This window comes from Coenobita brevimanus, chromosome 77, assembly GCF_032717465.1.
Source record: "Coenobita brevimanus isolate Jiangsu-jjx chromosome 77, ASM3271746v2, whole genome shotgun sequence".
Taxonomy (NCBI): Eukaryota; Metazoa; Arthropoda; class Malacostraca; order Decapoda; family Coenobitidae; genus Coenobita; species Coenobita brevimanus.
This window is the reverse complement of record NC_137030.1, coordinates 571,904-588,128: the sequence shown is the minus strand read 5'-3', so window position 1 is coordinate 588,128 and position 16,225 is coordinate 571,904. Positions and strand designations below refer to the sequence as shown.

General features: G+C 43.9%; 1 protein-coding gene across 1 annotated transcript in view; it reads right to left on the bottom strand.

Annotated features, from left to right (window-relative positions):
• The window catches only part of Ehbp1 (Eps15 homology domain containing protein-binding protein 1), a 120,736-nt gene that overhangs the window by 89,839 nt on the left and 14,672 nt on the right, over nucleotides 1-16,225 (bottom strand). Inside the window, exons 3-7 of the mRNA XM_080279124.1 lie at nucleotides 10,819-11,026; nucleotides 10,462-10,640; nucleotides 9,579-9,676; nucleotides 6,879-6,962; nucleotides 2,798-2,881 (exon numbers count right to left, since the gene is read on the bottom strand). Of these exons, the coding sequence (XP_080135250.1) occupies nucleotides 2,798-2,881; nucleotides 6,879-6,962; nucleotides 9,579-9,676; nucleotides 10,462-10,640; nucleotides 10,819-11,026 (653 nt within the window). The remainder of the gene's footprint in view (nucleotides 1-2,797; nucleotides 2,882-6,878; nucleotides 6,963-9,578; nucleotides 9,677-10,461; nucleotides 10,641-10,818; nucleotides 11,027-16,225) is intronic.

Sequence of the window (16,225 nt, the reverse complement as noted above, 5' to 3'; positions counted from 1 at the left end):
ATGCAGCTAAACAGTGTGCTAAACATTTTGGTGATTTCAGTAAAGTCTAAGATATATACAAGCTGTGTGTGGTTGTGTGTGTATTTTTTTTTTTTTTTTCTAAGGTAGCATGTTGTCATAATAGATCTAACATGTACCCGCCCCATTTATTTCATGGTATTTTCAGTTAGCTGTAAGCTGATTCCTGATTTTATGTGATAAATAATTGTGTCTGTCTTTCACCAAATGCTTTAATCCTGCAAGGGGTGGGCACAAATGAATCGCCTCCATGTCAACCTGTTATCTGTCATATGGCTGTCCTCTCTTCAACTCACTCCCCTCTCCAATATACCTTATGGTATTTTTAGACTTCCTCCTCCAAAATACAGGACAAAAATAAAGATCTGTTGATGGAGGACACAAATACAGGGTAGTACATAAAAACTGTGGGCCTAAAATTTACCTAAATTGCCATGTGGAGAGGATTGAGAAAGTGAGACTGACCAGGTATATGAGTGAGGTAGAGAGGGAGATCAAGGAGGGGAGGAGGGGAAACCAAGGATGAGATGGAGGGACGGAGTGCAGAGAGATCTTAGAGAAGAGTGATTTGGAAGGAGGGCAGTCAAATGGCAGAGGACTGGGCAACATGGAGGTGATCTGTCTGTGGCCACTCCTTATAGGATTAGGCATCTGGCAATAAATAGACAGACAGGGAGTACAAAGCTATCATAGACCTATAGTTTGCATCAATGAAAATTTTTAGTGTCAAGCAACTACGGTAAATGGAAGTTAGAACTAAGATCACAAAGTATTTAGCACACTGCAGTATTATCATAAAGCTAAGGTAGGCAATTAATTCTAAAATCTCTTCCTTTGGCTACAGTGTATATTATGAAAAACAGGACTGCTCTAAGTATGCTGTGTGTTTAAATTACAAAAAAAAAGTACAGTACATGATTTCACAAAATATTATACACTGCCAAAAATAAATATATTACCAGTCTCTTAAAAGTATTGTAGTTATCGGTGAATATTTACCTCTTAATTTCAAAACAGGCATTAAGCTTGGTATGGTATGGCAAGGAATAAGAATTAAGTGCTCAGAACATCCCTAAAAATATATATATACTGTATATATGGTCTGTACAATTACCATCACTCCTCATTATAAGTCAAAATTTTAATGTTCTTTTTTATCACCAAGTCCATCATGAACTGAAGAAAAATCTTACTACTGTATTAATCTCTTCAACATGATGATGTCTTTTATCTTTTTCAGACATAGGATGAGGTCATACAGTGCGACCTCAGGGATAGGGGGCTGACTAGAGAGGCTGCTAGAGATTGAGCAATGTAAAGAGTTGCCATTAGATGACCAAGGCTGATGCATACAAGCATGCTGGAGCCTTCGTAAACAAAACGAAACTGCTGCCTCCAGGTGATTATATTCAACTTAGGAAAACCCTTGTGCACTGAGGATGTTAGTGATATACCTAACCTCTACTGTTCTGAAAGATTCTCCTAAACAGAAAAAAAAAATAATAATAATAATCTGAAGGTACAGCAGCACGAATAAGCAAGAATAAAACAAGAAAAATCTACAGAGGGACTAAAGTTCCACTGCTACCTATTAACTGATTTGCCTCCAATTTATATGAAGCACCAATTATAGTTAACGAAAAGCTGCAACATTTTGGAACACATGACTTATACTGAGGACTGAGTATTATTATGCATCAAGGAATCCCTTATATATAGAATGGCATTAGTACGAGGGCATGAAGAGAAGGAAATTAGCTGACGGAGGTAAACAAAGAGGCAAAGGAGGCGAGGAGTGGAGGTAAAATGTAAACAAACCAACGGTACAGTATTACTAGAGAGATGGAGGTTATTAAAAAAAAAAAAAAAAAAAAAAAAAAAAAAAAAAAGTGGAGTTGAGATGAGACTGGAAAGAAATATAAACAGAACAATGGTATTAGTTGGAGGTCATGGAGAGATGGAAAATTAATTAATGGAGGTAAAAAAAAAAAAAAAAATGTGGAGAAGGTAGAAGGGAAGATAAAATATAAACAACAGTGGGATGAACTAAGGAATGATACCACAACAGACGAAAGTGAATGAGTAGATAGGAATGAGTGAAACAAGTACCATTAAACTTATTAAAAAAAAAAAACTATTTAGAGACAATGGAGTAGTACAATACGTACGGTATATACCAGAGATGGATATGGAGATAATACAGAAAATACAAATTTTGAGGGAGAGAGAGAAAAAAATACAACTTGGGGGAAAGCTAAGAAAAAAAAAAAAGTCATAAGGAAAAGGATGGAAGAAAAAGGAAAAAAATTATATAAAGAAAAAGATACTGTTGAAGGAAGGAGAATGTGCATGAAAAGGAAAATAGCCAAAAGAAAATTAGTAAGACAAAGAACAACATATGCAAAGAGGATAATGATGAACAAAATGAAGAAATACATGTAGCTGATGGCTGGGGAAAAAAACATCAAAGCATCAACAAGATACTCATAAGGGCCAGGTGGGTTGTGCGATGACAGATGCTGAGAACGTAAAGAAAACATGGAGAAAAGGTATACTGGACAAGAAAAGGAAGGTCAGAGAGAGGGAGGTACTAAATAAAACTAAAAAATATATAGTAGTAGGAGAAAAAATGCACAAGAAAAAAACAGTCTGAAGATAAAGAAAAATATGAAAGTACAGTAAAAAATTAAAAGAATGCTCTAGATGGGAAGGGGAAAAATCGGCAGTAGAGGAAAAATCGGCAGTACAAAAACGTCAACAAAATACTCACTGAGGTCCGATGGGTCGTGTGAGAAGGATGAGGTGAGGGAGCTGATTTGGGCCGCAAGCTGACTGAACTCGGCTGAGCGAACCATCGAGTCTGCTGTTGTGTTGGCAGTTTTAATTGTTGTGGTTGTGATGGTTGTGGTAGGGGTGGGAGTAAATATGATTGTGTAGTGATTGTGGTAGGGAGGGTTTATGTAGTGGTTGTGTGAATTCAAGTGTTAGGGACAGTTGTGGTGGTGGTGGTGGCAGGGAATGAGGTGGTGATTGTGATGGTGAATGTGAATGGCAGTGGTGGTGGTGTGGGTGGTGGGTGTGTTATTGACATCATCATGGTGATAGAAGTTGTGGTGGTAATGTTGGTTATCATTTACAAACAGGGATATTTATTACGGCAATTCAGATGGTTATCAATTGCAGCATATCAGCGTTGTCAATCCACCCAGGCATTTACAGTTGTTAAATCGTACATAATGAGTTGAAGCAGCAGACAGAGAAGGCAATGGCAGCAGTGGATGAGTTGTGGTTGTTGCGGTGGTTGTGGTAGACAGCCAAACCCCAACGCAAGCAGGAGTTAACAAAGGGAGAAAACCAAAACACCATGTTAGTATTAAATTATGTGTGTGGGGTGAGAATGAATGTGGAGGGAGGGATGAAGATGGGGAGAGAATTGGGAGGGAAGGAAAGGAGTGAAGAGGGAGAGAAAGAAACAGAAGTTGAAGATAGGAGAAGAGACAAGGGGAGATGAAAAGAGAATGGGGAGAGGAATACATGAGAAGAGAGAAGAGAGAGACAATGAGGCAGAAAACAAAGGCTGAGAGAACTAGGGAGATGGGAACTTGGCAATGGAGGAAAGATGGAGAGAGGAAGAGATTATAGTGACAAGATGAAGAGAAGGGGGAGATGAGCTAATGATGGAAAGGCAGAAATTTACATATGATCATGAGAGACAGATGTGGAGAGCCAGAAAATGCAAGAAAAGGAGGAGAGTTGGGTAAGAAAGATAAAAGCATGAGAAACGAGAAAGGGAGAGAAAGGTATGAAAGATATGGAGAGAGAGAGAGAGAGAGACAGAGAAGGGAGTGAAGAGTAAGAGAGAGAAAAAAGAAACATAAGAAACAAGAAGAGGGAAGAAGGGTTAGAATGAAGACGAATGAAAGAGACACGCTAAAGGAGGAAAGAAGACACAGAAAAAGAGGTGCGAGGTCCAATGAAAATGATTTAAAAAAAAAAAAAAAAAGTGCAGTGACTGGATAAACATATATGAAGGTGAAAATGTTACTCACAGCCAATAAAAGAATAAAAATACCACACGCACAAAACTTATGGAGATTTCAGTGTTTTTCTTTCCAGTGTAATGACATCTTCATTATTTGATTTTATTCTCACTATTATCAGACAACCGATTTCAACCAATTTTACTTTATTTAGGTGTTGCTGTTTTTGCTGCTGTTTAATCCCAGTCTGTGTGGCTGAGTAGTCCCATTGGCCACAGGTAAGCAACTGCTTCTGTGGGGCCATCCAACCGGTACAGTACATACAACATGTATGGATCCAGCGCCCCCTTGAGGTAGACATCGCCTCACCAGGGTTGAACCAGGGTCCTTCCAATGGCAAGGTGTAGGAAATATGAGGAGGTGTGGCTCTTGGGTGGATGATGCAGCTGCTCAGCTCTACCAAGACTCCACAGGGTCTATCAAGGGTGCACAGTGCCACCATGTGTCGGCTGCTTATCTCTACCTTGGCTTGGGAGTAGGCCTTAGTAGGAAGGGGTCAGGGACAGCTATCTCTAAACCCTCCATTTTGAAAAGCCTCTCCTGAGCAGAATATCGTCATCTCAATTCAGCAAGAACAAAATACAGTAAATGTCATCAGACTGAAGGGCCTAAATATATGATGAGTAGATACCTGTTCATTATTCACTATTCATGTATAATACACTTAGCATACATTAACATACAATGTGTAATGTGTAAATCCTTAAATATTATAGCATACTTAACTGTATGGAAAAATTGGTGTCATTTCCTTATGTGCTGCGCTAATGTACAGCAGTAATGCTTGTTTTATGTACACTTTAAGCACTTCATGCAAAATCTAATTTTTTACAGCTCAGCAACATAGGTCATCATCAATGTGGCATGGGAAACATTTTAGCGGTTCTTCTTCAGTGAATTAATCTGCTCATTATACCTTAATATCTTCTTGCATGTTACTGGTGCAAACAATGTTGATATTCAAACAACATAACATGCATACAAGAAGTTAAGGTACAATATGGAAAATAAAATCACTAAAAGACAGACACTACAAAGTCTCCTATGCAACCTCTAATATGGTACAAAGTCAACACAGCATCTCTCTCGCAAAGTTCTCGAGATCGCATGCCTGCTTAAGACTGCACTGGACTGGGCAACAGAACAAACACATTCTTGGCTTATAATCAGCTCCACATAATCTACAAATTCTTCAAGACACTAAATACTAAATGAGGATTTGCATAACTATACATACCATACTTAAACCAAACACTGGTAAAAGCAAGCAGTTGTGCTTCATATACGAAGACAGCTATTACAAAATTCATCAGCTAAAATATTCCGAACTTTTGCTGTCATAATATGCACCATGCAAATTAACACAACTTACAGAATTATGGTATCACTGGCAATGTGATAATAAATCTATGATGCATGCTGTTCACCTACGTCAACATAAGCCTCTAATAGTACAGCAAAAATAAAAACTGAACTGGATAAATCATCACAAACTCACTGCTTGTCAAGCCACTGTGATTGTGCTTTTCAAAATTATAGTCCAGTTCTACACATCACACTCGCATGATGTTGATCTGTGTTTTGTGCAGCAAGAAAATTCAAAACTGCGATTCATACAAAATAACAGCGAAAGAAGAGATATACGTGAATGTGTATGGGAGTGTGTGGGTACGTGGGTGGAAAGTGGGTCAGAAGATGGAACAGACGGGAAGTGAATGGGAAAATGATGCAAAGTGGATGAGATAAGGGGGAAAAGTGGGTGGAAGGAAGGGGACAAGTGGGTGAAAGGAGGGAAACTGAGTGAAAGGAGAGTGAAAAATGGGTAAAGGAGGGAGAAAAATGGGAATGTATGGTAGATGATCAAAAAAGGGAATTTCAGTGATGGACAAAATGGTCAATTTCCTTTCATCTGAGGAAAGCCATATCCCCTTTCAGCTCAGTTGATGGCCAGGTGTGTTCAGTGGGTAAATATGGCTAGTAACCTAGGAGATTCATTCCCTCTTCACAAGTCGAGTTCAATGAATTCCACACAACCACAACTGAGTATTCATGCTGTGCCAGTGACCAATTTCTCTCAGATGAAAACAAATCAACTGTGGTGAGGTGTGAAGGGGGATAAATGAATGTAGGAAGATGGGAACAGGTTGACAGATGATGGGTGTGGAGTGGGTAAGAGGTATATGGAGGTATAAGAGAGAATTGTATGAAGTGGGGTAGGATAGAGGAAGGATGAGGAGAAAGGGAAAGACAGAGGACAGAGGATAATATATGTGTATCTGAAATGGGGATGAGGCGGATGGGTGTATAATATAAACACAAATACAAATAAAAAACCACTGCAGCAGAAAAACCATACCAGAAAAAACAAACGCAACTCAAACGGACCCCATTTTAGTGAGGCGTGTGGCGGCGCAAGTATATAGAAGCCGTGAGGACAAGATTACAGTCAGACCTCCTTAAGCCAGACTAACTGGGGATTAGACCTGTCTAAATTATCTGCAAACCCAACATCTCTAACCACCCCATGCATAGGAGGAATAAGAGCCTTTTTGCTATTAAAAAAAATATATTGAAAAAAATATTTCAACCATTCCTAGGTGGCCATTTTGGGAAGATTCTTATTTTTCCTCATAGAATGTCTACAAACTATGCAAATAACAGATGATGAGAAATACAGTGCAATCTAGTCAAAACTACGTCCGACTTAAGAGTTTCCAGCTCATAAAAAGTCTGACTCAAGAAGGTCTTACTGTACTAAGGCGAGGCGGTCCGGGGGTGTGGGTGAGTGAGGCAGGGGGAGGGGAGGGGGTGGGGGAGTACCTGGGGAACCGGGAGAGGTGTAAGTTGCTCTCCCTTTCCGACGTAGGGTTGAAACGCGGCTCGAAGGTTCACTGAAACTGCGGCCTGTGTGTTGGGGGATTTCGTTTGGGGGGAAGAGGGATGTACAGGTGGAGAAGAGGGTACAGAAGAAGAGTGAGGGAGAAGGGGAGGGGGAAGAGGCAAAGGGGAGAGGGAAGAGGCAGAGGGGAGAGGGAAGAGGCAGAGGGGAGAGGGAAGAGGCAAAGGGGAGAGGGGAGAGGGAAGAGGCAAAGGGGAGAGGGAAGAGGCAAAGGGGAGAGGGAAGAGGCAAAGGGGAGAGGGAAGAGGCAAAGGGAAGAGGCAAAGGGAAGAGGCAAAGGGGAGAGGGAAGAGGCAAAGGGGAGAGGGAAGAGGCAAAGGGGAGAGGGAAGAGGCAAAGGGGAGAGGGAAGAGGCAAAGGGGAGAGGGAAGAGGCAAAGGGGAGAGGGAAGAGGCAAAGGGGAGAGGGAAGAGGCAAAGGGAGGTAGGGATAAAGTGTGGGGATGAGGAAAAGGGGAGGGAGTAGACGAGGGGAGGGAGTAGACGAGGGGAGGGAGTAGACGAGGGGAGGGAGTAGACGAGGGGAGGGAGTAGACGAGGGGAGGGAGTAGACGAGGGAAGAGACAGGAGGAATAGGGGAGGAATGAAGGGGCAGCATAGGTGAAGGAGGAGGTAAGGGTAAAGAGGAGAATGGGTGGGAGTAGAGGTGAAGGGAGATAGAAGGAATGGGGAAAGAGTCAAAATGGAGGGGGCACAGGGGGGGCAGGGAAGGGAGGGGTAGGGATGGAGGGCAGTGCAGGGGTTCCAAGGAAGGAGGGGAGGTCGGAGGTAAGAATGGGAGAAAACAGTTGAAGGGTGATTCAAAACTAACTGCTAATCTATTATTCACTTAATTAAACTTCCCTCAATTACTTTGCTCCTCACTGTCTAATTAAACTTCCGATCAATCCATCTATCACTAATCATAATAATCATAATCATCATCATCATCATCAGCCCAAGACCATTCACTGCCACAATAACTGTTAGATAAGCTATTTATCTAATGTTGCCAACAACGAACCAATAATCCATCTATCACTTACTGTCACAAACTATCTATTGCCAGCACTCATTACCATTTAAACTACCAGTTCCATTTCTTCATACATCATTCACACCAATATCTACCTTGCCTTTTTTTTTTTCTTTTTTTTTAAATTTCAGTCAGGTTTGTTGTAAAGGAATGCCTTCGTGTGGTGGCACTGATATAACCAGGGGGCTTAAGTACCTTGTTATATAATTGTCTCTTGGTTACTTCCCTATCCCCCAAAATGGAGATAGTCAACTGCAGGAAAGGAGCAACTACAGCCTGCAGTCCACTGTGTTCACATTCACATGATCCTGGGGATACAACTACTCTTACTACTACAAAACTCCTCTCCATAACTGCAGAAAACTAACAGGAGAGCAAGAATTTAACAATAAAAATGTATTGGCACTGAAGGACTTTAAATTCTGAAATCAGCTGCATCAAAAATACAAAGGGTACAATGAAAGCCAGTTCCATACTCCAAAATGGAATAAAATAAACCAAAAACCCATTGACACATTAAAATACATCAGCCGCACATATATCAACTTTTATACAAGGCCTACAAGTATATATATAAGCGCTACCATACACAGCAAATGTATACTGGGTGGTTAAATATACAGGAGGAATTATACGGAGGTTACAAGGGGGTAACATGCTGTATACTTCTTTATCCATCATCATCACCATCATTATTCATAGGTAGGGTCAACAAGCTGTATAGGGTGTATATATATTTTCCTTACAATATTTTCATCATCATCATCATCATCATCATCAGTATCTTCATTCCAAACTAAAAATACAGAGGTGAGGTGGCTCTACTGTATTAGGTATAGTAGAAGGCTGAAAAGAGTTAATATTCTATGTATACTTCATTAAACATCATCATCACCGTTATCTTTATTCCCACCTAACAACAGGGGATTAGGTAGGATCCATAAACAAACAAATGCATGTAGGATAACCAATATACCTTTTCACTCTAACTTGGTCTTAAATTACCATACCTCCATCTTGATTACTTAGTTGTAGCAAGAAACTAACACTTGAGTATGAGGCAAGTATTGATGAAGTGCTACGGAAAGGATTCAGATGTACAGAATTGCTGGCATCATACAATAAGCTACAAAAAGATGAAAATTTGGGCCAGGTTAAGGTGAAAGAAGTATAACAGTATGCATGAGCATAGTGTTATACTTCTAAGTTCATGGTGAAAAACTGTCAAGGGAAAACAGATGGCCATTAGGCTTTACTTCCACGTTAAAGACTGACAAGACTGACCAGAGCCGTTACCTTGATGTTTTGTGGTGCATATGTCCATTATTCTCTGCTTTTAATTTACAGCATTTAATTGGTTCTTCCACTAACTGGCTCTTTTTCCTTCAGCATGGAAACAAAACTATCTATCTATCTATTGCCAGACACCTTAATCCCATAAGGGGTGGCCACAAACAAAACTAACTCCATAATAAACAATTCTCCTATACCATACACAAGCCTTTCCTCAACAGACAACTAATACCTATGACTATGACTATACGCCTTAAATACCAGTCCTACAAAACTCTCTCCATCAGACAAAAACGTGCACAACCAACTCCCACCTTCATTTTCATCCTCGTCATCGAAATCCTCCAGGGGTGCGATGTCGTTGGGCGTGTTCATTGACATTAGTGATGCCATACTCTGCATGTCTTCATCTCTGGATATGGAAAAAAAATCATAAAAATAAAAATCAGAAATAAAAATGAGAGAGAAACGATGAAAAAATGTCAAAAAGTATATCAGAAATCAATCAGAAAAATATATTTGCAATTTTGTGAAAATCTCAGGTTTGACTTGGACCTTAAGCTAGTGGCTGAGTTCCCTGCTTAGGTGTGCTGACTTTGCAGCAACACCCACAGCCACGTATTTCACTCTTTTCGTATATTTGCAAACCACGGAGAAGAAAAAAAAAAAAAAAATTGTGCAGTGGTGAACTGAGTCATATTACAGTATTTATTTTATATTTTATTTATTTTTTTTTTAAACTCTGAAGTTGCCATCTTTCCCTCTCTAATGCAGAGCTGTAGCAACTTATATTAATACTAGAATATAACATTATTCACTGAAGTGTAATGGAAAAAGATAAGAGAGCTACTGTTCTTTTTCTGTCACACTTACACATCAAAAGGACAAAAATCTGGGGCAAATTAAGGTGAAAAATGCAAAGTACAGTACAACCTCCCAAATATGAACATCCAATTTCCAAAATCTACACATTCCAAAAAGTTTTTTTTATATAATAGGGGGGTGGTGATATCTCTCACACAATCAATGCTTATTTGAAGACAAAGGCTGTGTTTTACATGAATTTTTCAAAGTTATCATTATGATTCTACTTTCTAAAATATCTCATTTCCCATAAAGCCTTGAGAACCAGGCATTTGGGAGTTTGGAGTTTGTACTGAATATATTCTATAAATACTGTATCCTACTCATACTCACGTTGCCTTTCCCTCACGCAGGAACAGGCATGAGAGTGTGAGGTTGAGTTCTGCAGACACCACCTTCTTGCTGAGCGGCCGCAACTTGACTTTGACATCGTGTTGAGTGCTAAACCCTGCGTACTGCTTCATGTTGATCTGTGCATTGGCTACCTGGCGACGCTTACCTGTGCTGGATACCTGGGGATAGGGCGGGGACTTACAGTTACCAGGAGCAATTTAAACATCGTCGTCATCATCATCATCTGACCCACTTGTCAACAGTAACAATTCTGTAATTTGGGGCCAGTGCCTATGGGATTAAGGTATATGGCAATAGACAGAGCAGCTGTGGGGTTATGATTATTCTCCTACTCACATCCTCAACAACAAATGTCCACTCCTTATCCTCGAACTCGTTGGTGCGCGAGTCCCTGAAGAGTGTGACTGTAACGGTTGTGTTGGCTGGGATGGCCCACACACACAGGCCTTCCAGCGGGTTCCTCATACTGGGCTCCCACGTGGGCGCCTCAACGTCAACCCTACGAGTGCGACGCAGCCACCCAACGGACAGCTGTGTGGGTTGCCTGTGGGGAGAGAAATGGCTGGTAGTAGCAGTCACCACAAGGCCCATCTGAATGTGAACCCATTGGACTGAAGGCTGAAACTGCCCTTGTGCCTCAATGTCAACTTTTCATATGCGACACACCTACCACACCCAGAGTGGCACTGGCTGCCTGGGGGGGGGGGTGGAGGCAATGGTTATAGTGATGTTAAGGAGATGCTGACATAGTTGTGGCTCCAGACTCAAATGGATATGAACTCAGTGGACTCCTGGCTTAAGCTTTTCTTCTGCATTCCACCATAACCTTGGCGGGGACAGGGAAGTAGCTGAGGGTTAGTTGTATTGCCAGGCAGTGGAGCCAGATGACTAAATTGGGGCCACCAGCATCAATTCAATCAAATGTCAAATAAATAAAAATTAAACTGAACAATAGGAAGTAAACAGGATTACCCTAATTAACCAGGAGGCGGTTCAGACATAATCCCCTGTTAGATAGCTCACAGGAGGAGGCAAGGCATCAGAGAGAATGATGTGGATGAGGATGTGGATGGTAATAATGATGATGATGATGATGTACATAAATGTCTGACCTTAAAAAAATACTGTTATTGTTTTGTGACCTCCTCCCTTACCCTTTTAACTGGAGTACCACGCTGGCAAAGTTAATGGGGGGGGTATAGAGGGTAGGGTGGAGGAGGGAGGGAGGTGGGAGAGGGGAGGAGGCTGGAGGTGGGAGAGGGGAGGAGGTGGGAGAGGGGAGGAGGCGGGAGAGGGGAGGAGGCGGGAGGGGGGGAAAGGCGGGAGGGGGGGAGGCGGGAGGGGGGAAAGGCGGGAGGGGGGAAAGGCGGGAGGGGGGAAAGGCGGGAGGGGGGAAAGGCGGGAGGGGGGAAAGGCGGGAGGGGGAAGGGGAGGAGGAGGAGGAGAGAAAGGGGAGCGAGCAGGAGGAGGAGGAGGAGAGAAAGGGGAGCGAGCAGGAGGAGGAGGAGGAGAGAAAGGGGAGGGAAGAGGAGGAGAGGAGGAGGAGTGAAAGGGGAGGGAGGAGGAGGAGGAGTGAAAGGGGAGGGAGGAGGAGGAGTGAAAGGGGAGGGAGGAGGAGGAGGAGTGAAAGGGGAGGGAGGAGGAGGAGGAGTGAAAGGGGAGGGAGGAGGAGGAGGAGTGAAAGGGGAGGGAGGAGGAGGAGCAGGAGGAGTGAAAGGGGAGGGAGGAGGAGGAGCAGGAGTGAAAGGGGAGGGAGGAGGAGGAGGAGAGAAAGGGGAGGGAGGAGGAGGAGGAAAGGGGAGGGAGGAGGAGGAGGAGGAGGAGTGAAAGGGGAGGGAGGAGGAGGAGGAGGAGTGAAAGGGGAGGGAGGAGGAGGAGGAGGAGGAAAGGGGAGGGAGGAGGAGGAGGAGGAGGAGGAGTGAAAGGGGAGGGAGGAGGAGGAGGAGAGAAAGGGGAGGGAGGAGGAGGAGTGAAAGGGGAGGGAGGAGGAGGAGGAGGAGAGAAAGGGGAGGGAGGAGGAGGAGAGAAAGGGGAGGGAGGAGGAGGAGAGAAAGGGGAGGGAGGAGGAGGAGGAGGAAAGGGGAGGGAGGAGGAGGAGGAAAGGGGAGGGAGGAGGAGAGAAAGGGGAGGGAGGGAGGAGGAGGAGAGAAAGGGGAGGGAGGGAGGAGGAGGAGGAGGAAGAGGAGAGACGGAGACAGGGGAGAGGAGGGGGAAACGGAGGGGAGGGGAGGGGAGGGGAGGGGAGGGGGAAACGGAGGGAGAAACGGAGGGGAGGGGGAAACGGAGGGAGAAACGGAGGGGAGGGGGAAACGGAGGGGAGGGGAGGGGAGGGGGAAACGGAGGGGAGGGGAGGGGAGGGGGAAACGGAGGGGAGGGAAGGGGAGGGGAGGGGAGGGGAGGGGAGGGGAGAGGAGAGAGAGAGGAGAAGAAAGGAGGAGAGGAGAGAGGAAAGGAGGAGAGGAGAGAGAGGAAAGGAGGAGAGGAGAGAGAGAGGAGAGGAAAGGAGAGGAGAGAGAGAGGAGAGAGAGGAGAGGAAAGGAGGTGAGGAGAGGAGGAGGAGGAGGAAACGGAGAGGAGGAGGAAACGGAGGAGGAAGAGGTAACGGAGAGGAGGAGAGAGGAGGAGGAACCGGAGAGGAAGGGAGAGGAGGAAGGGAGAGGAGGAAGGGAGAGGAGAGGAGAGGAAAGGAGGAAACGAAGAGAGGAGGAGGAGATAGAGAGGAGGAGGAGGAGATAGTGAGAAGGAAGAGGAGACAAAGGAGAGAGGGAAGAGGAGACAAAGCAGAGAGAAAAGAGGAGGAGACGGATAGGAGCGGGAGGGGGGGACGGAAACAAGAGGAAAGGAGGAGGAGGAGGAACCGGAGACAAATGAGAAGGAGATATGAATCGTTTAAACTTAATCTTACTTACAGCTAAAATATATCACCATTACACAAGATATCAAACAAGAATAATGTCACTCTATATACAGTTTACCCGGGAGAGTGAAGGCGTGTGTGTATGCATTCCAGGACAGCGGGTGGAGTACTGGCTGACCATGTGGATGCTCTGAGGATGTGCTTCGTTCAGTGCTTCGTTCAGTGCTTCGTTAACTGACTCGTTTACGTCTCCTATGTGATTTAGTTATTTAATGTACCGGAAAGGTGTTTAATATAAGGTGTTTTGGTAGTGTAATATGCGTAAAAAAACTGATCTTCACTAATATTCAAAACACGCTGATACGAAGCACCTGCTTCGTTTGCGTCTCGTCTGTGAATCCATGGTTAACTTTATAATACTCAAATTTACAACAGATTTAGTTGTGTAATGTAATGCAGACATGTTTCTAATAAATAAATATCGACGGGTGCCTTGGATTCCATTAATATTTTCCAGATGTTGATAGAAGAAGATAGAAATGATGGTCCAAATCCAGCGAGTCGAAACGAATGGCTGGATGTGAGGGGGAGATGAGAGGGGATGCACCCTTATGCTCTAGTACTCTTAGGATGCTTCTCTCGTGTCTTCGTTTTGTCACGTACGCATGTGGGTTGTAAAGTTCGTTTCATAAGGTTCAAATCACAGGAGGAGTAGAAATATTTAATGTAAAGAACTTCTAGCAATGTTGTATCCATTACGGAAGTGCATTTCATTTCTAATACGGTACTTATATGATACTGAGAGTATGATGATCAAATTTGTAGTTCATTCACCATAACGTAGGGGATAGTTTCGTCTTCCAGTCCATCTCCCACATGCTCAAGGGCAGAATTAATCATTACTAAGGCCCTACATCCTTTCCACTCACTTCTTCGTGACCAGCATCGCATTCTAGTGTTAATCTCTTGTTCTAGCTCGGCATTAGAGGGGTAGATATGGCAATTTTACGCCCAGTTAAAGAGAACAGAGCACAGAGTCGAAAGCAAAGGCTGGCTGAAGAGGAGATGCAAGCAGACACCGTACGTCCTTATGTTCTGGCAACATAGGGGTGAGATTCTTGCTTCACTGGTGTATGGAACTTTGCAGCGTGAATATGTGAATTCATTTACATCCCTACTCATTAACAACCCCTTCCCACGTATAAAAAACTGATGGCTGCTTATGACTTTATATCTACCGCACTTCCCTACTAAGTAAAGACCCCCACCCACGTATCTCTATGTAAACTGACGGCTACTTATGTCCACATTCAAGACAAACACAAAACTAAACTGAAACAGTGGTGGATGAGTATACTGGACAGCCATAATAAAGTGACCTCTAGTGACTTACATATGTCCCTACTCAGTAACAACCCCAGCATGATATCCCACGTATCTGTATTGTATCTATCTACAGCCAGATGCCTTAATCCCGGAAGGGGTGGCCATAAACAAGTCGCATCCTGTCGCACTGTTCCTGCCATTTCGCTGCCTCCCTCCCCAGCTTACACCCTCCTCTCCTCTCTCTAATATACCTCTCCACTCCATCCCTCCATTTCAACCTCGGTCTCCCCCTCCCTCTCCCCCCCTCCAACTCACTCATATTCTCCTAGTTAACCTTTCTCTCTTCATCCCCCCCAACTTAAACCCCCTCTCTCTCATATACCTCTCCATCCCTCCATCCAATCCTCGGTCTCCCCCTCCCTCTCCCCCCCTGTACATCACTCACACACACACTCTCCTAGGTAGTTTCTCCATCCTCTCCTCAAGGCCAAACCACCTCAGCGTATCTCTTACCGCTTTCTACCACATCCACATCCACACCACACCACACCACCCCTTATATACTATCTATCTATCTATTGCCAGACGCCTTAATCCCGTAAGGGGTGGCCACAAACAAATCGCCTCCATGTCGCTCTGTCCCCCGCCATTTCACTGCCCCTGCTTCCAGCTCACACATCCCCTCTCTCATAATCCTCTCCACTCCATCCCTCTATCTCATCTTTGGCCTCCCCCTCCCCCCCTCCACCTCACTCACACACTCTCCTCGTCAGTCTCTCACCCTTATATACACCGATAAAAATAACTCGTAAATCCTATATATATAACCTCCCTCCTCCCCATCGATCCCTATATGACGCCATATTGACTGATATAGTGCTGGGAGGATTAATGTAACACACGAGAGTAAGGTGTAATAAACTAAATCGCTTAGGAAAAGGTGTTAGGGTGCTTCCTCAATCTTTACAACTCCTAACGCCAGATGATTTTACACTGAGTCAGAGGAGCCTTGTTTCATCCCTACTAAGAAACAAACTCTTTCCTTTGTACCTATTGATAAAGATGATTACTTTATATAGGGATGATGATGATGATGATGATGATGATGATGATGATGATGATCTATCTATCTATCTATTGCCAGACGCCTCAATCCCGTTTGGGGTGGCCACAAACAAATCGCCTCCAAGTCGCCCTGTCCCCCGCCATTTCACTGCCCTGCTCCCAACTCACACCCCCCTCTCTCATATACCTCTCCACCCCATCCCTCCATCTCATCCTCGGCCTCCCCCTCCCTCTTCCCCCCTCCACCTCACTCACATACACTCTCTTCGTCAGTCTTTCGCCCTCCATCCTCTCCACATGGCCAAACCACCTCAGTGTGTTCCTCATAACGCTTCCTATCACATCCACATCCACACCACAACGCTCCTTTATATCCTCATTCGTCAGCCTGTCTCTCCACGTGACTCCACAGGCTCCTCTTAAATAACTCATTTCCACTGCTCTCACTCTTGACTTGTGTCCTTCCAACAATGTCCAAGCTTCACTTCCGTACGT